The following is a 25,438-nucleotide window of genomic DNA, read 5'->3' on the forward strand; positions in this document are numbered from 1 at the left end:
TAGATAACACACGCAAACTGTACAATGTGCCAGAGGCACGGGCAGAATTTACAAGGGGAATTATGTACAGGACAGGGCCACATGGACCACTGTCAGGGGTAGGCACTTGTTAGATAATAATACTGGTAGATATACACTTATGTCGTAAACATAGAATGAGTAGCACCAAAATTACAAATGCAACACGCATCCAGTAATCACTGGAAAAGTAAGGACCTCCTACGCAACCCTAACTCACTGTAGGTAAATCACGCAGGTAACCAGGACCTAAGGAAGGAATACCAACACCTAAGCAGTTCACTCTTAGCAAAGGGAAGGAAACCTAAACATAAAATGCAACATCAACAATCCTCTCTGCAGGTCACATTTAGCATAAGGGATAACCATAAACAATCCTCTCTGCAGGTCACATTTAGCAAAAGGGGATAACCATAAAAATACCTAATCAGGTTACTTTTAGAAAAGGTACAGGTTAGAACACATGCGCAAGAATTACATAACAACAATAAATTACAATGCGCAGGGTGCACAAAGCACAACACTCATAAATGTCCCTCAGGCCAACTGGCCTCGAAAGGGGCGGAATGCCCTGAGTCTCAGTGTCAGGGGGTCTGTGCAGGCAGCACAGAACACAAAGCCTAAACGTGGCAACTGTCCACTAAGTGCTGGACAGTTGTTAAATAGGAATGCACAACGTTGGAGCCAGGAGGGCTCAAGAACAAAGTGGGCAAGGAGCCTCTCTGGGCTCGTAAAACAAATATGCACAAAAGAGCTTCAGCGCTCTAAACACATGTGGGCGCTCAAGAGCCTTTCTGGGGCTCTAAGACCATGTGGGCTGGGGCGGGAGCCTTCTCGTGGCTCAACAAACAATTTGCCCCGGGAGCCTCGGGGCTCCAAGCACCAAAAAATGTGAGTCGTTGGAGTCCCTCACGGGGGACTCAGAAACAGATAATGCCCCCAGGAGCCTATCGAGGCTCCACGCAGTAGTGCGCGCGAGATCGCGCTATGGGGGAGGGGCGGACACCGGCAATGTGTCCCGCGGCCCCTCTCCCTCCTTCACGCACTCACCGGCTGTCTCAGGGCGGGCGGGGCTCCTCTCTCCTCACGGGGAGCCTCCCAGCAGCAGCGCGGGGCTCCTCTCCACACGGGGAGCCTCGCGGACACGGGAGCAGGCTTCCTCGGTCTCCCGCCTGGCCTCGTCACGACGTCTTCCCGCCTGACTTCCGCCGGGGCCGCCAATGGCAGCGCGGCCCTGGGGGTCAGGGGCGGGACTTCCGGGTCGCTGCAGGCAGAGCGGCGGCCCGGCAACAATTCTCGATGCTCCCGGGCTGCGGCGGTGATTCCTTGGAAATGCCGGGTGGGCACCGGCTCGTAATTAAATAAATACCACGGGGCAATGCCGGGTGGCACCGGCCTTCTAATTAAAAAATAAAGCGAGGTGGCACTCGCTAATGCCGCAAAATCGGCAATCTCGGTCCCAATGCCGGGTGGGCACCGGCCATGCAAAATAAAGCACTCCCAAGCGCTCGGGGACACAGGAGGAGCGCGCTCGGCGCTAGAAATACAAGCAAAGCGCTATTGAGCGCTGGGGCATCAGGAAAGCGCGCCTAGCGCTACAAATCAAAGTCAGGGCGCCTCCAGGCGCAGCAACAGCTCCAGCAGGGTCTGGAGGCAGGCAGAGGGGCAAGGCAGGGCCAGAGCCAGCACACTGGGTCTCCAGGCAGGGAGACAGCCAAGTGGCGGTCCTCTTGGCCCCTGCAGCAGCAGCAGCCCCCTCTGGCAAGGATCCTAGAACAGAACCAAGAACAGGACAAATTGTATGGGGACACAGCCCCTTCTTATACAGACAAACCCTTTGTCTCAAGGGTGCAGGGTGGGGGAAAACCAGTCGCAGCTGGTTCTGAAGTACTCTGTTTACCTCAGCCACCCTCTCTATTCACTGGCAGGGCTAGGGCCATCAGTCGCACTACAGGGGGTGGAGCCAGCATTGTCCGGGGAAAGTCCAGGCCCATCAGGGACCAAGTGCACTCCTCCCAAGCCATCAAGCATGCTGATCTCACACTCACCACCGGGCAGACCCATCCAGCCTTCCTGGAGCCAGGCTCACCAGCCAGCTCCAGCCAATCACACTGCAGGCATATTTTACAGTAATATGCCAAGTCCCAGAAATGGCATTTCTACACATGCCACACTCACGCAACATACATCATTGCGAAGCATTCATTCCCACGAACACGCACATACCAAACTCGAGCATGCACTCCCCACACATCAGGAATTACTAGGGACACAGACATTCCCCATGCATCCCTATGGGAGAGCAGGCCAGTTTAACTACATGCACGCACTTTACTCTGGGACACAGAGAAAAAGTGCGCACAGACCAGAAAATCATCCACACATATCACAGATTAAAAGCAAAAAGATTAGGGGTGAACCTGCCTTAAGGGCCAAGTCCAACAACATGCTAAACTGTCCATGGACTTAATTGTGCTAAAACGCTAGAAGCAGCGCAATGACATTAAATGATTGACTATTTGGCCCAATCGTGATACCTCTACGGCCTCCTCTTTGTTACTGGTTGGTTACATGCAGGACCACTGGAATAATGCGGCAAGGCAGTGTCAAATTATGCATCAGGGTTGACTAAACTATGTGGGAAAAATATGCGTCCAAAAGTGGCATTTGTTTTTAGTATTACTTAATAATTTTTTCATTTTTATAGATGGTAAAACTGTCTGGGCAAAGATTTCACAATACCTGTCTAACAACAAAATACAGAAATAAGCAACTGTAAGTTGACCAGTTACCCTTTGAGAATGGCTTTCTATTATATGCGAACACGTTGCTACATTTTTACTAACTTTTGATCGGTTTGAGCTAGAAACAAAAAATGATTTTGTTAAAATATGCAGATTAACCCATTAACCGCGGCGTAAATTCCACCGCGGTGCGGTTGATTTCTTGCGTGGGCGGGACCTCGCTGGCCAACGGACTTGGGCAGCACTACGGAGGTAGTGCTCACGACGGCCGTTGGCCGAAGGGCGCAGCACACAGGTTAAGGAAAACAGGCTGCATTTAAAAAAAAAAATACTTTATTGAAAAAGCAGTCACAGACATTGTGGGCCGCTAATCCCAGCAGGCCACCATCCCTGGGAGTGCTATCCATTCCGAATGGTGTCCGAAATATCACCTGCCTCATGAATGAGGTAGGCAATTTGCGACCTCATTAGAAATCGCAAACAGTGTCTGAGTTGTAAATTCCTTTTTGCGAGTCACAAAACGATGCAATTTGCAACTCGCAAATTGGAATGGTCGTATATCTCGCCCTAAGTAATTTTCCCAAAATCACAGGATGTTGAGTTTCCCTGCCAAAACTCGAACCTGGTTCCCCAGCTTCGAGGTCGACCACCCTAGCGTTAGGCCACATCCTCAAACCTTTGGCTAACTTTCAACTTTTTTCTGGGAGCAACATAGTTTTAATAACTTTCCTTTAAGTAATCTAGTTTCCATTTTCTTGAAGGTTTTTTTTTCTCCATTAGTCTATTATTGTCATTGTTTATTTTGTCTTCTGTTTCAGCCTACCCAACCAGTTATGATTGCTGTTACCGCTATACAAGAAAACCTCTTCCAAGACATGCTGTGAGGAGTTTCACTATTCAGAGTGCGGAAGAAGTCTGTGACATAGATGCGGTAATGTGAGTAATGACTGACCAGGGCGTGCTAAGAGTCCCATAACCAGGGATGGCAAAGAGAATGTTTTCTGACAGGCATAAATGGTTTTACAACTACAGACTTCTCCACTATGAGTTCACAGAAATCCGTAGAAGTACATCGAAAGCAAGGAGCGGGTCGACCAAAGTGTGGTTTGCTTTTAAAGTTAAAAACCGCACACAAACTTGTGAAATAGTGGGCACTCACAAACTCCAATTCGACCCCACACAAACTCCAATTCGACCCTTTCCTGCACTGGAAATTATAAGATTTTTACTCAAGCATATGACTGGAGTAACTCACATTCGTACTTCTCTATGTACACTTCTGGGAGTTACATAATGTGACAAAGAGCTTGTGGTGGTGAGAAAATCAAGCAAAAAAAAATATACAAATATTATGATGCAGTATGTACATTCCCTGTATTATAGAAACTTTCATATAAACACGATTCGTACTAATATAAAAAAAGTATCCTTTTATATAAGTCTTTATGAACTTCAAAAAAGGCCTGACAAACATTCACAGGCAAGTGAAGAAAACAGCTAAATTTTGCAAATGATTTATTCTACTTTTGCAGGTCTTTAATTCAAGTTCAAATCACCAGTCAAACGCCACACAGAAGAATAATTGATTTGTTCAGGGCGTTCATTGAAAACAGCATCAGCAGTAGTACGATTTTTTTAAATTTACTGATTGAACTATGTTTCTCAGGGTTCTTTGATCTATGAGTAGTCAATCCTCATCTTTGCATAGGCTCCTGTACTGCACTGTGCTATTATGGGTAATGTTTGTGAATTGGCACAGAGAATTATAGATAGGTAACAGAGAATTATGGAGATGTTTTTCACTGAGGCGTTCCTAATGACATCAAATAGACAACGAGAGTGAGGTTTGAGTTGTCTATGATGTCACTTAGAACCTTGAAGTAAAAAACATCCCAATAATTCACTTTTTACCTATCTATAATTTCACATTATGTATGGCACCCAAAATCATTTGCCCCATATTTCAACTGCTACACCGGAGCAGAGGAGTAATAGGGAAGCCATATATAACATGGCCTGTCCCCCCTACCCTTAATGTAAAACAAAATAAATAACTGGCCTCCTGCCACACAGACCCATCAATCTCTAAGTCTTCCTTTTCTTCTCCTTCAGGAGCTGTGCTCCCTTCTTTCCAGAACTCCTCTGACAGTCTCTAAGAAGCCCTGTCAGAGCAGTATGGGATTCCTTTATGAGGGAGCAACAGTGGCTAGCAGCTTTGGTTATCAACGTTTGCTATATCATAACACTGAATTACCAGAGTTAGAATCCGGTGTTCACAATAGTTGCTCCTATTGAAAGCCATACATAACAAATAGAATTATATATGGGTAACGTGTTTTGTTATAAACTAACTGGCTACCTTGCGAGGCAAGAATACAACTAAAGATCACCTGCATGACCCATAAAGCCCTGCATCTCAAAACCCACAGGTACTTAACACAAAAGCTAGAGCTGTCGGGAAGTTGTAGACATTCGCAAAGCACGATTTCACTGCTACTGAAACCACAATCCTTCCACAAAAATAGAACGTGTTGCAGAGCCTTATCAGGTATCGCACCGAAGATTTGAAACCAGTTGTATGCAGAATCACTCCCTCATTCTCCTTCAAAAAAAGAAGTAAAAATGCTTCTAATGAACACATTTATATCCTAAGACTTTAAATCATATGTGACTGTTAGCAACATATGTTATCTTATGTACCACTGTCTACCTCTTTTTGGGTTGAATGTCGAATATTGACTGTGTTTATATTACCCCTCAACCATCTAATGTTTCTGAACGGTGTAATGTAAAGCGCTCCGATACCCACAAGGGTCATGTTCGCGGTATATAAAACTTTATAAATAAATAAAATAAAATAAATGAGTAACTGTTGCTATGTCATAGTGTTGAGGCATACGTTTTAGAAACTGAAATAAACTATAGTCACTCTCTGTGAGAGCATAACAAATTAAGACCATCCAAGCCTGTTCACAAGAGCTCTGCAGAGGGTGCAGATTTACAACTTTTCTTTGTGAATGGGGCCTACTGTTTTTGCGGGTTATAAACCTGGTTCATTTGTAAATACAGTCGAAAAAAATCATTGTAAAGGAAAAACTCAGACTGAAACATAATGTCTCTGATGACTAATATGATAGCTGGGTTTTTTGAGAGAGGCGATGTTGGTGTTTTTCTGGACTTAGAGCCTGATTAACTAAATATTTTCTCTCACTTAAGACATTCTCAAAACTGTCACAATTGAAACATAGGTCACATTTACTGAATTTCTTCTATAAGAAGACAAGTGCCTAAAGTCAGAAATAACATTGTTATGACTGCCTTGAGCCAGGACAAATACCTTCATGAATCTGGGAGATGTGTTCTGGCTTAAAACAGTTTTAAGGTTTATTTATGCCTTGGTAAAACTTAAGTAACTCATACTGCAGGGCTCTCATTAGCTGTTGTCCCAAGTATTCTCCCCGGCTGATTCTGAATGGTCTGGTGTCCCCACTCCCAAAATTACTGAATGTGAGAATACTAGGCCCAGATTACTGGGTGCAGAAACGCACATGGTAAAACGGAATATATGTTGTTTACCGGTGAAACCACCCTGTAAAAGCAAGGAAGGCGTGGGATCAATACCCAACCAAGAAGCAGAAGAGCCGGCTCTTGCCCTACACACCAACCCACTGTGCCCCCCCACACTCACATTTACTACTGTCTCTTAGCAGTTGTTAGGTGTGAGAATCAAAAAGGCCCAGGAATCTGGAAAACCTGCATTTTTGCTACAGCTATTCTTGGTCTGCATGTTTCTTTGTGAACTTCAACTCTCCAGATCTGGAATTACTGGTCGAAATACTGACCGAAATAGATTTCTCCAGCCCTGGTATCATATCACCACCTTTTAATTTGGGCAATGACTATTGATAATGGTTCCCATTTCAACAAGGGGAATGTAGTTTTTTTCAGTTTCATAAAGCACAAACTCAGCCCAAGGGCACCAGGTACATTACACAAAGCCAGATCAGTTTTTTAGGAACGAAGGGACTAGGGGCCAGATGTAGGTCGCCCCATACCGGTCGGTAACTGTCGAAATTACCGAATTTCGGCCGTTACAGACCGGTATTAGGCTTTTTAGATGTAGGGGGCATTTTTTTAGGATTCGGTATTTTACTGAATTGGTAATTTAAGGATTCGGTAAAATACCGAATTCTTAACATACCGATTCGGTAAATTACCGAATCCAGGATGTAGGGAGCACTCAAGTTGGTGCATTCCTCAGTTAATGATTAGTTATTTACCACCAACTACAAGTTGGTGGTAAATAATGAAAACCTTTGAAAAAGCATTTTTTTTGTATTTCCAACAGTGCGATGTGGCAGACATGTGTGCCACATGTGCACCCATACACAATTGAGGGGTGCAACACGGTGTCAAAGTGACACCCTGCCACCCTTCAATGTTTTCCCCCTTTTACCGAATCTACTGATTCGGTAATTGCCATTCATTCCTACAGGCCCGTAGGAATGAATGGCAATTACCGAATCGGTAAATACCGATTCGGTAATTACCGAAACTTACCGATTCGGTAATTTTTTACGAAAAATTACCTACATCCCATTTACCTATTCTTAAATACCGAATCAGTATGATTCAGTATTTAAGAATAGGTAAATTGAGATTACCTACATCTGGCCCTTGATTTTGCCCAGAATCACATCATGATGAGTCAACCCGGGACTCAAACCTGGCTCCCAAGATCCAAAGTCGGCAGCTCTGGCTGTAAACGCCAAACTCACCCAAAACCATTCACATCGTCTCAGAATCACTGATCAGAAAAAATATTGAAAGTTTGCCAGATTTGCTTTTGTCTGAAATTTATTTTAGGTGTTGCATTCACAACTTGTCTCTTTCTTCCAGATTCCACACTAGGCGTGGTTTCAGAGTGTGTGCCAACCCCCAGGAGAAGTGGGTGACAGTGTTGATCAAAACCTTGAGGCACGTAAGATTCTTTACACGCATATTTCTTAAGCCAACCGGCAGAACTTGTGCAGTCTTCTTCCTTCCACTCACTCTGGTTCTTGTGACCAGAGAGGCAAAATTCCATGTAATAGAATGCACAAAATGGACTTTATGTTTACCTACACCTGACATTCTGGAATTTCAGTTATCGGCAAAGACTTACACGGTATTGCTCGGGATGGGATGGGGGCCAGGGCTGGGACTCCCAACGGCATAGGGATCTGCATCCCTGAGCGTGATATTAGGATGGAGCTGGTCAGCAAGACCTTGCCAGGAGCAGGAGAGGCATACAGGAATGGGCATGTGGCAAGTGGTAGGGGTGTGTCAGGAACCATGAGGGTGGAGACACAGAGAAGGACTGTCACCAGTCGGTGCTGCAACATATGTTTGATGCCAGTAACCTGGTATTTGTCAATTGTGAAGGGGGTTGGGTTTGTTGTTGTGTTTTCCTTGGTCATCGTGCTGTGCATTATGTGGATTGCTATGGTATAAGATGTTATCTTCAGGTATTTCTCCTTATGCCATATAACTGTCTCTGATTCAGTCGGGTGGCTTTTGATGGTGAATCTCCACTGGGCCTGTATTTCTGGTTTTCTTGAATCGAAGTGACAGTAGCTACAATGGTTTATCTAGCTTGTAGTATAAACCAACTGAAGGTGTGATCTATTTGGTGCCCACTGCAGGCTTCCTCACGGAACGAGGGTAGGGACTGCAGATGGGATCCTGGGCATTGTTTGAAAGGTCGTGATGGTGGCCCAGTTTGTCTAGACACCCCCCATGTAAAGGATTTTCCTTTGGGGCAGGAGACAGTCATCATGGAACACTGGCTGGGCAGTCTCCAAGAGTCCTTCTTGTGTTAGCCATGGACAACCCAATGTTATCTCTTCTGAATATATGTCGTGAGTGTTAGATACATGGATTGTGACACCACTAATTTTGATTAAAAATTGATTTATAACCAGCAATGTCATTTCCATAAAGACATACTAATACATTTACGTTGTAAAACCAAAGCACATATGCATTAACCATTAAATGCATTGCCAGAATGTTACTCTATACACCAAAGGCAAAATACTTATTTATTGGTTAATGTCAGAATATTGTTATCAAAACTATCACCTGATATTCATAGAATGTCCCAAATATCTGTTACAGAACTATTGAGAGAGAGAGAATAAACTTCCTTTAGTTGTACACTCTTTTTGAACTCTCTGTCTATTAATGTTTTGACATAGTTCTCAATATGTGTAAATGTAGTGGTGTGCATCCTGTCTAATACCCCATGCCTGGATAATCATTTGGCAAATCAACAATGGAATCTGAGTACTTACAGAGAGTGCAACTGGATACTACCTTTTTCTCAGTTAATATATATCACAACTACAATCGCTTTAAGTATGTTTCAGCTTTTATTCTTCAACGGTGTAAAGGATTACTGTTCTGCAGTGTTCACAATGAATGTGTTCAAGGGTTGTGGAAATCTCATAACGTCTCCTGTTAGCACAATTCATTCTATCACCATGATTTTGGTGTGGATCCAGAATATCGACTACATAATACCATTGGGCACTAATATTGTAGTCACACTATCAAGTGGCAACATATAAAAAGGTATGTATAGATTTTCTTTACCTAACTCCACATCTTTATATCTTGACAATGTAGATATTGTAAAGGTACATAGATGTGGAATTGAGAATAGTAGATTTTATACCTCTTTACTTGCACTTTTGTCCCTCAAATTTGTCCATGATGTTAGTGTTCCATGATATTTTTTATTGCACTGAATATTCCAGCTCTCAATCAATGATCTTATTATAATTGTTTAATGAACACTATCTGTTTGACTTAAGGTGCGCTGCAAGTTCTCGAGCGATGCTGGCATTGATATTACACATTGCAGCGTATCCGTTTTAATCATGAAAATTTGGCCTTTAAATATAAATAGCAATTTATTTTTGACATACATTGCAGCGTATCCGTTTTAATCATGAACATTTGGCCTTTAAATGTAAATAGCAATTTATTTTTGACATATGTAACTTATTTTCATGAGGATTTGCGTTCTTCATCACAGTTGCTTAAAACCCCCGCCCCCTGTAGAAGGGCTATAGTGCCCGAATGCAGAGCGGCCTAAATTATGCAATCAGAAGTTATGAGATACTATTTTGCACCGTGCTTGAACACTACCATTATGAATATTTCAGAAATTCGATTCCATACCCCTATTAAGAATATAAATTAGAAAACATACTTAAAGAAATTGATTTTGTGAAATACTTTCACATAAACAGTGGTGCTCTGTTGGAAGCTCTGAATTTACTCAAATCACTTTTATGAGTTAGAAAACTTTCATCCCATTGGATGCAGATGTTCTAGTATTCACTAAAATCTGGCATTTTGTATAAATGACATTTAGAACACAATATTTGCGTCAAATAATATTTAATGCACTATATTTTAGTACCATGCGCTAATAAATAGATTTTCACACATACTTTTTAATCATTAACCTGCTTTACATGTTCTGTGCAGTTACCTAAAAAGAGTTTGAGGTTTCCAAAAGTTTTGTAGCTAATGAAGTTGCAGGGATTTCGTTTAATCATTATGCTATTTTATAAATGTATGCTGCCCATCAAAAGGAATTTACTTGGTAGTATTAAATATATAAGTATTTTGAAATTGTGCATTTGATTATGGTTTTGTAAAGCCTTTCAAAGACTGAAAAAGTAATAATATTGAATTAATTATAGTATTTATTTAAAAAAGATGTAAGAAATTGGATCATTATTTGGAATGGGTGACTACTCACCTCAAGGAATAATCACAACCCTTGTCAGAGTGAACCTTTAAAGTCACTAAATTAATCTGAGCTCAGACTCCCTGGTAGCTATAGCACAGAGCAGACAGACTTAACATAGAGCAATGCCTAAGCAGGACCAAAACAGTAATGAAGTCGAAATACAAAATAACAAAAACCCGAAACTGAATTAGAACTTACACCAAAATGACAAAGCCTCAATGAGAGTTCCCAAAGATAGGAATTCTTAAAGCTTTAAGTAGGAATAGCACCAAGAAGAATAAAGTGTCATTGATAGTCAATGATCGCAGTAAATTGTGACCTAGACACAAGTTGATGCTGACTGCGATGGAGCACGTGTCAGCTACACCAACCATGTTCACCCTGGTGAAAGACTTTTCCCTCTGACCTTAGTCCTTAAAGTCCCAATCCACCACAAGAGCACACTTCTAAAGTTCCCTAGAACCTCAGGGGAGGCACTAGAGACTCACATTATCAGGCAGAGGCCAAACAGCAGGATCCATCCAGGTGCGGTGTCACCAGCCAGCTGGGCATTTGCAGGAAAATCCTCTTGAAGTGTTTTGTATCCCTGTAGCTTCAACAGAAGGTCAAGTCTATGACCTTTGACATCCACGTTTTTGTCCTGCATACAAGAGGGAGAGCAGGTCCAATCCTTTAGAGCTCTTCTCCAGTTCAGACTGCAGGTGCAGTCCTCTTCTGAACTTCCACAGGTCCATTAGTTTTCTGAAACGGACGTCTGGAGTTACCACCATTATGCCTGCCACCAGCTAGCATGTGGGAATGGCTCCTGAGCACGCCTCAAACAATGCGATAAATGTTCTGGGGCCAGCCCTACCTACTTTGGGCATTTAGTGAAAGTCTTTGGACACACTCAACTTAGGCTCTGAAATATATCTGTGTGGAGATTGCACTATGGTAATCCTAGTGTCTGCTCACATCTAACACTAAAATCTAGTTGGTGCCAGTCACTGTACCCCCATTAAACCCAAACACAGACATCTAGTAGAACAAATCAGGGCTTCTGGGCAACCAGACACTGGATTTGCAAGATTGGTTTGTCTTCCTTTTAAGTGCGCTCTCAGTGTTATGTGTAAACCACAGCAAGTCTGATAAGCATGATTTGACACTCCTGCAGGATTGGACATTGTAGGGTCAAAAAGAGGTCCTCTCTGAGTAAAGCCTGCCTGGCTGTGGTGAGGATCTAAGGATTGGCCCTGCCCAGATATCAGCTGACATTTGCATGTGACAGGGAGACCTCTTTCAAGTTAATTATTTTCTTGGGTTCAACCCAAATGCCATTCTGTCAAGGGAACAACACCACCCTCCCCTTCTAAGTACTCAGGGAGCAGGTTCCATACCTCGTCAACTGCTAATTACTGGCTGAAAAAATTGTTGAGAAAATGCAAATGTAGCCTACAGGAACTTCAGGCAGGGAAAGGAAAACTTTCATAAAGTTACTTTTTCTTAATAGTTATTAAAAATCCAACTTCATCATCGAATTGGGTTTTAATTCTATTAAAAATAGATGTTTAGTTATTTTTCTAGCTGGTCCAATTCCCAAAATACACTATTAGCTTTTTTAATCTGTATTCTGGTGTTCTACATATGCAGCTAGGACTGGCACAGTGAAAAACAGATTGAGGGTGCTAGTCACTGAAAGAACATGTTAACATCAAGTTTATGATCTCCTTTCAATTCCATGCACCCTACCTTGTGGGCAACATGAGCTAGATAGGGGTGACTTATTAATAGTTAAAAGGAAGTCTTTGACCTGTCAAAAGGATTTATTTTTGCAGGTCGAATAATAGTTTTTTTCACTGCTACAATCAGGCTACAATGATAGGCCTGAGGCCATGTTATGAAATATGCCAAATAAATCATGTTAAAAGGGGGAGCACATGCCCTTTACCAATGGTTTGCAGGATTAAAGTGCACTGAGGTCTAACACTAGCAAAAACATAGGCTCCGTAAAAGATGAAAAATCAGTGGTGACCACACAGAAAAGGTTGACTTCGTACAGAAGGTTTGTGTGAAAGTAGTTTGTTGGTGTTCAGTCACTTCTTACTAGTCCAGTCCAAGCCGCTTCTTCCACAAGTAAGTATTGGTGGAGTGAAAACGGTGGTGTGGTGGGAACAGTGACTTAATTCTAAACAAGGAATTTGTTAGGTGCTGTTTGGTTCAGTATTAGAAGACATATCAGTTTAGTTTAAAGAGTTGGGGGATGAGCCATGTGCTCTGGATGTCCAAGGGGGAAGGTCTAAAGGTCATGTGGATCTCCATTCAATTTTCTTCAGTTTTTAAGCCCATTTGTGTTGTGGTGAATCACTTTTCAAATGCTTATTGGTGAACACAGGAAAATTGGCAATTTTGTTGATTTCTTTCTTAACCCCTTCGATGCTGATGACGAGCTGAGCTCGTCATGTAACGCGGGTTTTTGAAAAATCCAGCGCACAGCGGGAAAACCGCTAGCGCGCAAGGGGTTAACAACCAACTTGAGGCCTGTGATCGGTCTTGAAATTGGTAGACAAGAATGTCATGGGTTAGGTAAATCAATTTCCATATTGGGTGATACTAATTGTCAAAAAAGTCTAGAAGTAGAGACAATTGTCGATTAATAGGAATTGAATTTTATACCTTTGAGTTGATGGAGGGTCACAATATCAAATTTGTAACATCTACACGCCGTTACATCGCTTCATAATATTGGCTACCACTATATCAGCAAAGTAAGTAGATGTGGGGTTAGAATCGTAAATGCATAGTTTCCTTTCTATGCCTTCCTTGACACTATAGTGGGAGGCAATACTATAGAGTCAATATATGTGCAGGTCAATACAATAGACCTAGAGATGGGTGGAACTCGAGGAGTTGATAAAACTCTGTGAGATTCTGGAGTGTCACGAGCAGGCGCCATGTTGTACTGTTTTCTCTGATTTGTAGCACTGGGAGCTTGTTCTAAACTGCAGAAAAAGCACAAATGGCACCACGCGGTGTGCCAGAGGGCACTGCTTCTCTGCTGCGGCTCAAATAGATTTTCTACTTTAGCGGCAGCTTTCTCACCACGAATGGTCGCAACCTACTGCAACCACCCACGTTGATAAAATCTCACCAGGTGCCATTCTAGCACCTTAAAATTGTGTTAGAGGGATGCAAATTCTCACTCCCACTTGCCAGCTTAAAGTTGGCGAGCCGCGCGTGAGAAAATGCTCCACCAAGCGGCTGTTGGCAGAGTTTTGCCAGAACTCCTCGTAACAAGCGTAGCACAGAGTGGGCAAAACTTCGCCAACTCCGCTAGCCGAATTTATTTCCCACCCCTAAATAGACCTTGAAATTGTGGCAAACAACCATTTCAGTCTTCTTCTATACTATAGGTTGTGAAAATTTGAATCTGATGGATGTGATGAATGTTGACAGATTTCTTGATGGTGGAAGCCACATTTCGTAGACTTCTTTCATTCCATAAATATTGAAGTTGGCAAATGACTGTCCATGGATTCCCAGAATTCTGGGTGGTGTCAGTGTGCAACTTATTGCCAAGAGGGTGCTACCAGGACATAGGTCTCATATATTGATAACCTTTATGAAAACCAGCTGAGTGTTGTAAAATTCACATGAGAAGAGCACATTTATAGTAATATTTACTTTATGCCTAATTCTTTCTTTGTTTTTTCCTTGCAGAAAGACCAATCAGGGAAGAAGTGGTTAAGACGACTTCTGAATCTGAACATAAGTACAGGACTGACTTTCTTGGTTGCTGGCCAACAATGCCACATCAGTCGACTAAATTAGTTTCAATGGAAACAATGATGGCTTTTGCACTGTTTGCTTTATATTGCAGCAAAACATACTTGAAACCATAGTTGATATAGCCTGCCTTGTCGCTGGTGTGAAAAAATATGTAAGCATGGTTTCTGCGTGGTGTATCAAACCTTTCTTAAAGTCATAAAGCCATGCACTGGAGACAGAATGTAGATGATTAGGCCGTGTTTTCAAAATGGCTGCCTAACATTCTGTACCTGAAGTTGAGAGCTTCTTTGTTTCACTACTGACTCCTACCTGGAGTTCTATGTAGTATCTTCTTTTGCCTTATTAATTTATTTGTGTAGGCAGCTAATAATATTTGTATTTATTAAATGTTTTATTGTATAAATGGTGTACACTTATCTTAGGAAAAACTCAGTGTAAGAAACAAAATAATAAAAAAATAAACATTATTTGTGAAATGCAGTCCGAAGATCTGCATCACAGAGCTTTATTGTAACCCAACTGTATTGTAGTTGGGGGAAGAACTTCATGTACTGTGTGCAGACAACTGATCTCTGTACTCTCTCCATGAGGACCTACGTGCAAAACTTAATCTCACTTCTCAGAATAATAATGACAGAAACTGGGATGTTAATTTGGAAGGGAGTGACCAATAACAACTTAACTTTAGCAAGTCACAACACAGTTCTAACAAAATCTCAGCTCAATTCCTGATAGCAATGGCAGAAGCAGTAGGGAATTCCCCAGTTAAATGGATGTCAAGTTCAACGCAAGACCAGGCAATATTAAAGTTAAGTGCGCAATACAGCAACATTCCCGAACCAATTTAGAAAAACCTAGAGAAATAAAACGAGCAAAAAGATACAGAACATTTTTTTTTCTTTCAATAATGTTTGGGAATTTTTAATTTAACATACGTAAACAGCAGAGCAGTGGAGGTTGTGCATGAATTTGAGTATACCATTCAGTACGGAGTTGTACAGTTATACATATATAGTATATACGCAAATATTGATAACGTATCATGAGTCTGCTGTTTCCTTGCTGCTGCATAGAGAAAGCATTGCAAATCAAAAAAAACTAATTAACACATTAAAAGTATATGCCCTTAAAATTTGCTGTAGAGACTCTTTATGTAAGTTACTTGTACATGCTTGGATCACGGCAGTGCACTGTGTGACAGATTTGTCTAACTGATACCCAGGCATTTAAGCGAGAGGTGAGACTACGCTATAACCTATCTGTGTTAGGGGGGTATAACACTTTTCATTCTGTTGTTTCTGTGGGTGGGCAGGGGGAAGAGTATGTGAGGGCAGGGGCGATGGGGTGACAAGACACAGCTGCCCCAGTGGGGACCAGTTAATGGAGAGGTCTGAAGCGCTACATTATCATGAGGATCAGTTCTACTTGAGATTGTCATTGTGATTGAGCTGGTGAAGTTTTCAATTCTGCTTACGTTATGTTCTTCTACCAATCTGGGGGACCAGAGCCCGTTGCATTCGCACGTGTGGTGTAAAAGATGCAAAAGTAGTTAAAACTGGCTTAGGTGCACTGGAGATATAGATTTCTAACTTTTTGTATAGTTTTGAGGTAGAATATTGAAAAACTTCCCATAGGAACAATGAGGATCTTAAGGGCTCCTTTGGCCTATGTGAATTACCCAGAAATGGACATCAGAGGCTGCTCTTACAACAGAAGCAAAAGCAAAGAAAAGTTCCCAAGAAATTGTTCTGCCTCACTGAGGATGGGAGGTGAATAGCAGAGTAAGTAATGTTCCACAGTGATACATTCTAATGCTTTCAATTTTCCTGGTACTTTTTTGGAGGTCTCCATTCAAAGTTCAAAGTGTGGAGACAGGACTCGCTGCTCCTACTATCCTGTTACAGCCAAGCACCCCAATGATTTGTTGGTGAGGGGAAAATCAATCCAGATCTCTCCTGTAGCCCTTTGGCCACTTGGGCAGGTAATACATCTTTATTTCTGGGTTTCACTGAAGGTCCTGCCCCAAATTAGCTGCTGGGCCTTCTTCAGAGTAGGGATCCTCCTTCCTCTATTACCCTGTAACAGCAACAGGAGGCTAACAACTTGGCTCTTGGACAACACTTCCAGTACCTGCATGCCAGCAGGAGACAGGATAACTTCAATCTTCTCTCTCCAGCAGCCAGGCACAATCTTCTTTAATTCCTATTATTTCATTCCATTTCCAACTAATTCCAAACATTTCCACCTAATTCTAATTAGGTGGTGGCATAGTACCATTCTTATCCTGTTTACTCATCAGTGATTGTATACACACAATCCTAGCCACGTTCTTGCAAAATCTAGACTTCAAATGAGGAGCTGAGACAGCTGTCTCTTGTGTTGCCAATTGCTTTCGCCCCCCTCCCTGCTAAGTGGCTTCTGCTAAGATCACTCTAACCTTCCTGCCATCAGAGGCCAAGCAACTGACTTCCAGAAGGGGGGCTGTTAACAGTAAGCCAGAGATGTATATTCAGTTTCGGGAGCAGGGATGTGAGGCAAACCAATTCTAAATCAGTTTACTCTCAAGCATCACAAGCCCCACTTTTATAAAGATACTTTCCCACTAAAGTTATCAAAAACCTTCTTTCACTATTGAACTATATATATTATTTTACACCAGGGTCGGGAGAGCTATTGCAGTGGACGGTGTTTCACAGGGTCGGCTGCTATTTACTGGCTCCTGACAGCGAGCACTGACACATTGATGCAGGTTAGCACTTTTCCAGCTGCGCAACAATAACTTGGGACAGCAACGTATCAACAATTTAAACGAGGGTAGTCAGCAGTCGTGGCTCGTGCAGTTAAGCACGGTGAGGTATGAAGTGACAACCAGCAGAATAGGGAAAATAAAATAAAAAACACTTACCTTGTGCTTGCCGACTCAGTGATGCGGCAAGCGCAAGGTAAGTGGTTTTATTTATTTATTTTATTTTTCCTATTCTGTTATTTGTCACTTCCCCTCTGCCTCACCCCGCCCCGCTTCACTGCGCTTACCCACACTGGCTGTGACTGGTAGGCAGCCTCTCACGAGTGGCAGTTGGAGAGGTCGACAGAAAGAGGGTGTCTGGCAACAGAACCTGCCTTTACGGTGCGTTGATGTAGGAGGTTGTGCCACACCTATTCCCTCATTAAGAGGCTGTGAAGTGTAGCGCAATCACTTCGATTGATTAATCTAAAAGCTGATCACCCTTATTACTTGCCAGAGTTCTCAATTTTGGAACTGATTCAGAATATAACTCATAAGACTTTCTTGAGTGAAGTAATTAGCTCCTGAATAAGCCACACTAATTCTTCCTTAATGTCAATTTAACGGTACACTAATGAAACAAGTGTTACACTAGTGAGCGCACAATATTTTGAAATCACATAAGAGGTGTTAGTTACATTTTACTTTGCAGCACGCTGTGACCATTCTGGTTTCTTCAGCATTAAGGTTTGTGCCATATTTGACATCATATTAGTAGTACTTTTGTAATGGTTGACATGTAACCCTGTCATTTTCTGAAGGGTTGTTAGTATTGTATTAATAACTTCCTTCTGTACCTTAGCAATCAATTTGTACTAGTTTAGTTGCTTATAGCAAATTCTGTATGTGAAAGTTGAAACTACCCTCATGGCTTCGTCAAGCATGTCTCAACCACCTCCCTTCCTAAATAAAATAGGCAAACCAATTCTACCATGGAAATGCTGGGTGAGATTGTTAGAACCTTATTTGATAGCTGTAGGTGGTGACAGATATTGAGCATTGCGCAAACAACATATCCTATTACATCATTTAGGACTATATGGTAGAAAAATGTATGAGGATTTAACTGATTCCCAATACACTAATGAAGAATGAGATGGGGGAGAAGGAGAAAGGCAAATAGATGTATACCAAGCTACATTAAGGAAATTAAAAGAACAGTTCAGTGATAAAATTAACATTGTACTACAAAGGAACACGTCTTTTTCAAAAACCCAAGGAAAGAATAACAAGGTAATCATTTATATAGCTGTCCTGAGGGGATTGTCTTTAACGTGTGAATTTTGGGAACCTAACAGGCTCACTCATTAGTGACCAACTCGTAAGGTGCACTAATGACATGAAAATACATGAAAGGTTGTTGACAGAAAGCCCTGATTTATCTGAAGCCAATAAGATTGACAAAAGCATCGAACACACTGTAATATGTATTAAAGAAATGGGAGATTCACATACGTTTTGCCAAATAGCCAAGATTGATAATAGTGAGAATCCTAGTGAAGACCTTTTTTAAATAAAAAGTCAAGGTATAAAACAGAAGGGTGGAGATGTACAGAAACAAACTGTCTGACCAGGGAATTTGAAATGTTTTGGATGTGGTAATGCAAATCACATGACCAACAACTCAAATTGTCCCGTACTTAATGTTATCTGTAGGTAATGAAACAAGAGATGCCCCTGTGCTAACGTTTGCAAACATTTGGAACCACAGAATGTGCATTTGATTAAAACAGATGAAGCAAAGAAATGTACATTTATATTCCAAGTAGATGGGAAGGAAAGATTTGAGCTATCCTACTCTAGAGATACGTTTAGATGGTACAGTTTTCACGGTATATGCAGATTCCTGCACTCCTTACACCCTAATTGATTTAGGGACATTTGAGGAGAAATTTTCTGGAAAAAGATATGAGCTTGAGGATCCTGACATAAAACCTGGGGGCTAACAGAGATCCTATACCTCTAGAAGGCATGTTAAGTTTGCACATAACACTCAAAGGGAGAACCACATTAGGAAATGTTTATGTAGCTAGGCAAGGATCTAAGCTCCTAGGTTGGAAACATCAGAAAGATGCAGGAATCAAACTTGACCTCAACGGAGATGAACAGGTGGTGTTACTGGATAGATCAATCACAAATGAAAATTTGTGAGGAATTCCCAGATGTGTTCAATGATAAGTTGGGCTACTCAAGTATTTTATTCACAAAATCAAATTGAAATCTAGGGCTGTGCCCGTGGTTCATAAATCTCACACTATCCCCTGATGCTACAAGAACCCCTACAAAAAGGAGTTAGATAAACTTGAGCCACAAGGAGTCAAAGAAAAGATTGAATGTTGAGAATGGTTAGCCCCAAAAGTGATAGGTGCTGAGGATGGTGACAGGAAAATATGTATTTGCATAGACTTAAGAGACTTGAATGCTTGCATAAAGGTATACAGACATCCTCTGCCCAAGATAAACAAAATGTTGACCCTTATACATGATGTTAAGGTGCTTAGTGTTCTTGATCTTTATCTGCATACAATTAAATTGCACTACACCCTGAATCTAAACCACTAACTTCCTTCATACAGGTTTTGCCGCATGCCTTTTGGGTTAGCTTTCACTGCAGCAGTTTGCTAGAGCACCATGAATTGAATTTTCCAAACATGTAAGAAGTGGTTTATGTTTCCAATATAATATTCTAGTTTATGCAGCTTCCGAGAATCAATACTACAAAATCTTAAGAGAAGTCTTAGGTAATCTTAAAAATGCAGGTCTTGCAGTAAACATAGACACATTCAAGATTGTAGTTATGTCTGTAGAATATTTGGATCACATCATATCAGGGGATGGAATATTAACCCAAGCACTATACAGTTGACGCTGTCAAGCTAGCCACGTCTCCCACACATAAAGAAGAAATTGAGTAATTCTGGGGTTGGCAAAATATGTCAAAGGTTTTGCTGACCTTCTTCATCCTCTGACATCTCTATTTAAAAAAGAGTTCCTTCTGAATGGGATTCAAATTGTCAGGAAGTTTTTACAAAGATCAAGTAAGCAATCGCAAATGCCCCCAATTTAGGGAATTGCAAGGTCACCTTTAAAGCTAATTTCACTACTGATGCCAGCATCAAAGACTTGGGTGCCACACGAAGGAGAGCATTGTGGCATTTGCCTCAAGAACACTTAAGGTGGCAGTGTACCATTACTCTGCAGCAGAGAAAGAAGGATTGGCTTGCTGCTGGGCAATCAATCACTTTAAGTTGTATTTACGGGGTTTATGTTTCACAGTAAGGACAGACCATAAACATTTGGTGTCTGTATTTTCTACTAAGAGCATTGCTAATACTACACCTATGATTTGTAAGTTGATCTTAGGCTAATGAGGTTACAACTTCCAAGTAGAGTATTTTCCAGGAGCATTAAACTACATAGCTGATTGCTTACCTCACATGCCTGTGGAAGAGAATGTATTGGAAGAAACAGTGCTAGCAATCTCAGTTCCGGCATTAGTCAAGGATGAATGGGAGAAATGCATGGGAAAAGATGACATTTTAAAGAAAGTCAAACACTTTATAGTGAATTGGTGATCTGAGAAGTGCAAGGAAACACCTAATGAACACCATTGATTTTGGAATGAGCTCTCCATAGTAGGGAATCTCATCTGCAGATCAGAGAAGATAGTTCCCCCAGAAGGCATTTGTGAAGATACCATTGATTTAGCCCACAAAGGGCCATTTGAGCAGAAACATGACCAAAAGTTAGATCAAAGACGAACACGGGTTCCCATATATGGGCGCAGGGGTTGAGAGGAAGGTAAGAGAATGCTATGCTTGTAGCACTATTGACAAATCTAAATCTATTAGCAGAGCTCCCCTTTTACCTGTAGACGTTCTGTCTAAACCATAAGACAAATCAGGTTAAGAGGCCATTGGACCTCTCAATTTACCCAAGTTGGCCAAAAGTGTCATGTTTGTCTTCATAGGCTTTCACTCGCATTGGGGTGTCACTCATTCTGTAAACAGCATTAACACACAATCTTTGATTGAATTCTTGACAGACACCTTTACTAGAGAAGGAATGCCCAGCACCATAGTAACTACCAAAGGGGCGCAATTTGTTTCAGAGGAAATGTCTGCATTCTTCAAAGGATTATCTATAACCCACATAAAAACTCATTTGTATTGCCATTGCCTCAAAGCTAAAGGCTTAGTAGAAATTATTCACAGGATATTTAAGGAAACTATGCAACTTGCAAGTACAAAAGGAAGTTCTGAATACAAATACAAAAGAGAAATGTTGTGGTCTTATCGCATTACACAACATTTGATTTCCGGTATCTCACCATTTGCCTCGTTAAGAGGCAGTGTAGGAAGGTAGGATCTGACTGCATGGCTACCCCCACTTTTTGCCTGGTGTTTTGCTGGTTTTTGACTAGTCTGACTGGGATCCTGCTAATCAGGACCCCAGTCTATCTGCTTTCTCCCAAAAATGTTATGCCATGTACTTAGGTGCACTCCAGATTGGATACTGGGGTACCCTTGTCAGTCCCTAGTATATGGTACACAGGTACCCAGGGCATAGGTACCCCAGAGACCCCCCATGGGCTAAAGCATGTATTATGCCACCCATGAGAGGCCATCAAAATTGAGCTACAGGCCTATCATTGCAGCCTGTGTAAGATGGTGCCTGCACCACTTATTTTAGATATAGGTTTACTATATCTATAGGTCACTACACTTAAAACTTATAAGTCAACCCTATAGCAGGCCTTTACAATCCTGAAGGCAGGGTGCTGGGTTTTACTTGAGAGGGTGCCCCTGCATGAGCTGAACCGCTCTGAAGACTTCGGAGACCATTCTCCCGGGTTGTGGGTGACATTTTTGCCAGACATATAGGTAGAGGTGCATTATATCCTTGCAGTAAATGCGATCTCGAAAATGGCTAAAACAAAACATGTAGTGTTTGGTATCAAGCACCTTGGAATCATACCTTCACACCGGTAACTGGTGTGGGAGGTATGATATCACCCTTCTGAAGCGAGCTTCGTGGGGTCACTGGTCTTTCAGTACCAGCCTTCTCGACCCAGGCAGCACAGAATGGTTGCTGCCGACCAGAGACACATTTCTCCCCTCCTGCTGCTGAGCCAAGCTCAAGCAGGGTAAGGCAGGACAACAGGAATTCAGTCACAGAGAGGTGTGACCACCTCCCAGACAGGATTTAGTGTATTGGGTCTGGGTGGGTGCACTTCCAAAGTGCCAGAAAGTCTGAATCAGGGGCACACTTGGTGTCCCTGTGCATAGTTCAGTTAAAACGAGTCATGGGAGCCGTTGGCTCCTGCTCTGGCGCAAAACTGGAGAAAAGAAAGGAGAGCATCCACCTTGCTGTCCTGACCCTCCTCTGGGAGGGTCACCTGAATCTGTCCAACCCTCTCCCGTGGGTACAAAAGGGCTTATCTAGTGGTAGGACCCTAGATTCAATGTGAACAAGATTCTGATCAAGAAACCACTGAACTTTGACCGTCTGGACACTCTGGACTTTTACTAGGCCCGACTTTGTCTCCCTTTCCGTCCAAAGCATTGTCTGTGCCCATGCACCATACAGGCTCCTTGCAGGACCTGTGGAGCATCAAGGACATCTGAAGAATCTCCCTTGGGGTGAAGGAGTCACTCCCCTGAATTCACAGGCAAGGTAATGCAACTGCCCGGTCTGGTGATCCTGAGCTCCTGCAAGCTCCGGAAGCTCTAGCAACACAGGAGGTGAGTTGCTATTTTCGTTGAGGTTGAGCTTCCCTCTCACTGAGTTTGAGGCCAGTATCCCTTGTGGGGACCACATAACCTGAACCCTTGTGCAACACATACTTTTGCAATTGCATTTGTTTGTTGGCATTCCCCAACTAAGTGTAATAGGCTATTGATAGCCACAAACTGTGTGCATATTTTTTCCAAAGGACTTTGGCCTTCTCTCACTTTGTGCCCTGAAAGCTGTTGTTTTGTGAAACTGCTAGAGGTCCCCTCGCAACTCCTGTCCCTTCGGCCTATGGGTCCAATTGAGGGACAACACTGATTTTCTTGGGCTCCTCTGGTTGCTCCAGGTCTGCTCTGACTCCCCTTGCTGTGGTGAGAATCCTGGTCCTTGCCAGGCCAGACCGTGACCTTCCGCAGCTTTTCCTCATGTGTTGCCGCTGCCAAGGTTTGTTTGTGCTCCCGCTGGACAGCGACCTCTTAGCACTCAACATCCTTTGTGGGACAACGCGTCTCCATCTCCTGGTCATCTTTGACATCTCCTGCTCCCCGTGGCTGCAGAGTCATGGTCTCCTTCCTCGCACCTGAAGCACCCGACATCTGTGGGCATTCGTCTATCGAGTCCCTGGCCACTCCTGAGTGACCCAGACTCTGTCCCCTCTGCTTTCAGATTCCTTCCTTCAATAATCCACCTGTGGTTTCCAACTGACACTTTTCTTCTTTCCAGCAGTGGCATTACTTTGAAGACTCCCATTGAGAATGACAGTGGTTTCTAACGCCACTTCAACCCTATGCACCCGGGTTCCTTGGGATAGGTAACTCTGGTACTTTGGTAACCACGGGTGGGGTGGCTCTCTAGCTTCCTATGTTTTAAAGGGTTTCTTCATGATCCACTGGGGTCCTTAAACACTAAAACTGCAGCCACGACTCTCCCATTGAGTTGTACGTAGCACGCGGTCGAGTTCTCACACTGCACCCGTCCTCCGTGGGGTCCCTACTTAGCCACCTTGGGTAGTTCCTTGGGGTCCCAGTGATTCTACAACCTCTAGACCACAGCTTTCCAAACCTTTCATGTTGGTGACACTTTTTGGAGATGCATCATTTTGGGACACAGTAAGGCAGTGTAGCGAGAGAGCATTGCGAGCGAGCCTGAACCATCTAAGGTGGGTTTGGGACGGTTCTCATTCACTCTGTCTGTCTGTCTCCCTCTCTTTCTCTCTCTCTCGATCTCTCTCTCTCTCTCTCTCTCTCTCTCTCTCTCTCTCTCTCTCTAACTGTCTCCCTCTCGCTGTCTCCCTCCCTCTCTCTCCCTCCCTCTGTCACCCTCTGTCTCCCTCTCTCTCTCTCCCTCTGTTTCCCTCTGTCTCCCTCTCCCTCTCTGTCTCCCTCTCTGCCTCTATCTGTCTGTCTGTCCCTGTCTCCCTTCCTCTGTCTCCCTCTCCATCTCTGTCTGTCTCTGCCTTTGTCTGTCTGCCCTGTCCCTGTCTCTGCCTCTATTTGTCTCTGTCTGTCTGTCTCTATCTCTGTCTGTCTCTGTCTCTACCCCTCCCTTTGTCTCTCTCTGTCTCCCTCCCTCTCTCTATCTCTTTCTCACTCTCTCTCTCGCTGTCTCTCTTGGTTTCCCTCTGTCTCACTCACTCTGTCTGTCTCCCTCTCTCTCCCTCTCTGTCTACCTCTCTCTATCTCCCCCCACATTATCTCTCTCCCTCTCTCTCCCTCTGTCTCCCTCCCTCTGTCTGTCTCCCTCTTGTCTGTCTCCCTCCCTCTGTCTCCCTCCATCTGTCTCCCTCCATCTGTCTCCCTCTATTTGTCTCCCTACCTCTGTCTCCAACCCTCTGTCGCCCTCCTCCCTCTGTCTGTCTCATCCCTCCCTCTGTCTCCCTCCCTCTGTCTGTCCTCCTCTGACTGTCTACCTCTGTCTGTCTCCCTCTGTCTGTCGCCCTCTGTCTCCCTCTCTCTGTCTCCGTCCCTCTGTCTCTGTCCTTCTGTCTCCCTCTCTCTTTCTCTCACTCTCTGTCTTCTTCTGCCTGTCTCCGTCTCTCTCTGTCACCCTCCCTCTGTCTCCCTCCCTTTGTCTCTCTCCCTCTGTCTCCTTCTATCTGACTCCCTATCTCTGTCTTCCTCTCCCTCCCTCTGTCTAACCCGGACTCCCTCCCTCTGTCTCCCTCTGTTTCCCTCTCTCTCTGTCTCCCACAGTTTCCCTCTCGCTCTGTCTCCCTCTGTCTGTCTCCCTCCCTCTGTCTCCCTCTATCTGTCTCCCTCCCTCTGTCTCCCTCTGTCTCCCTCTCTGTCTCCCTCTGTCTCCTTCCCTCTGTCTCCTTCCCTCTGTCTCCATCTCTCTGCCTCAGTCCCTGTCTCCCTCTCTTTCTCCCTCTCTCTGTCTCCCTCTCTCTCTGTCTTCCTCCCTCTATCTCCCTCCCTCTGCCTGTCACCCTCTGCCTGTCACCCTCTGCCTGTCACCCTCTGTCTGTCACCCTCTGTCACCTCACCCCAGCTTCCCGGGCACACACACAGCTGCACCAGAGTACTTCGCAGCTCTTTAAAAGACCATTTACTTGTTAATGAGGCTTTGTTGTGAATCGCCCAGCCC

General features: G+C 43.3%; 1 protein-coding gene across 1 annotated transcript in view; it reads left to right on the forward strand.

The window, feature by feature from the left end:
- LOC147683429 (C-C motif chemokine 20-like) overlaps positions 1–14,801 on the forward strand; it is a 36,067-nt gene extending 21,266 nt beyond the window's left edge. Inside the window, exons 2-4 of the mRNA XM_086944844.1 lie at positions 3,581–3,698; positions 7,662–7,739; positions 14,266–14,801. Of these exons, the coding sequence (XP_086800970.1) occupies positions 3,581–3,698; positions 7,662–7,739; positions 14,266–14,293 (224 nt within the window). The 3' untranslated portion in view covers positions 14,294–14,801. The remainder of the gene's footprint in view (positions 1–3,580; positions 3,699–7,661; positions 7,740–14,265) is intronic.
- The last annotated feature ends 10,637 nt before the right edge of the window (positions 14,802–25,438 follow it).

The sequence above is a fragment of the Lissotriton vulgaris genome, chromosome 11, assembly GCF_964263255.1.
Source record: "Lissotriton vulgaris chromosome 11, aLisVul1.2, whole genome shotgun sequence".
Lineage (NCBI taxonomy): Eukaryota > Metazoa > Chordata > Amphibia > Caudata > Salamandridae > Lissotriton > Lissotriton vulgaris.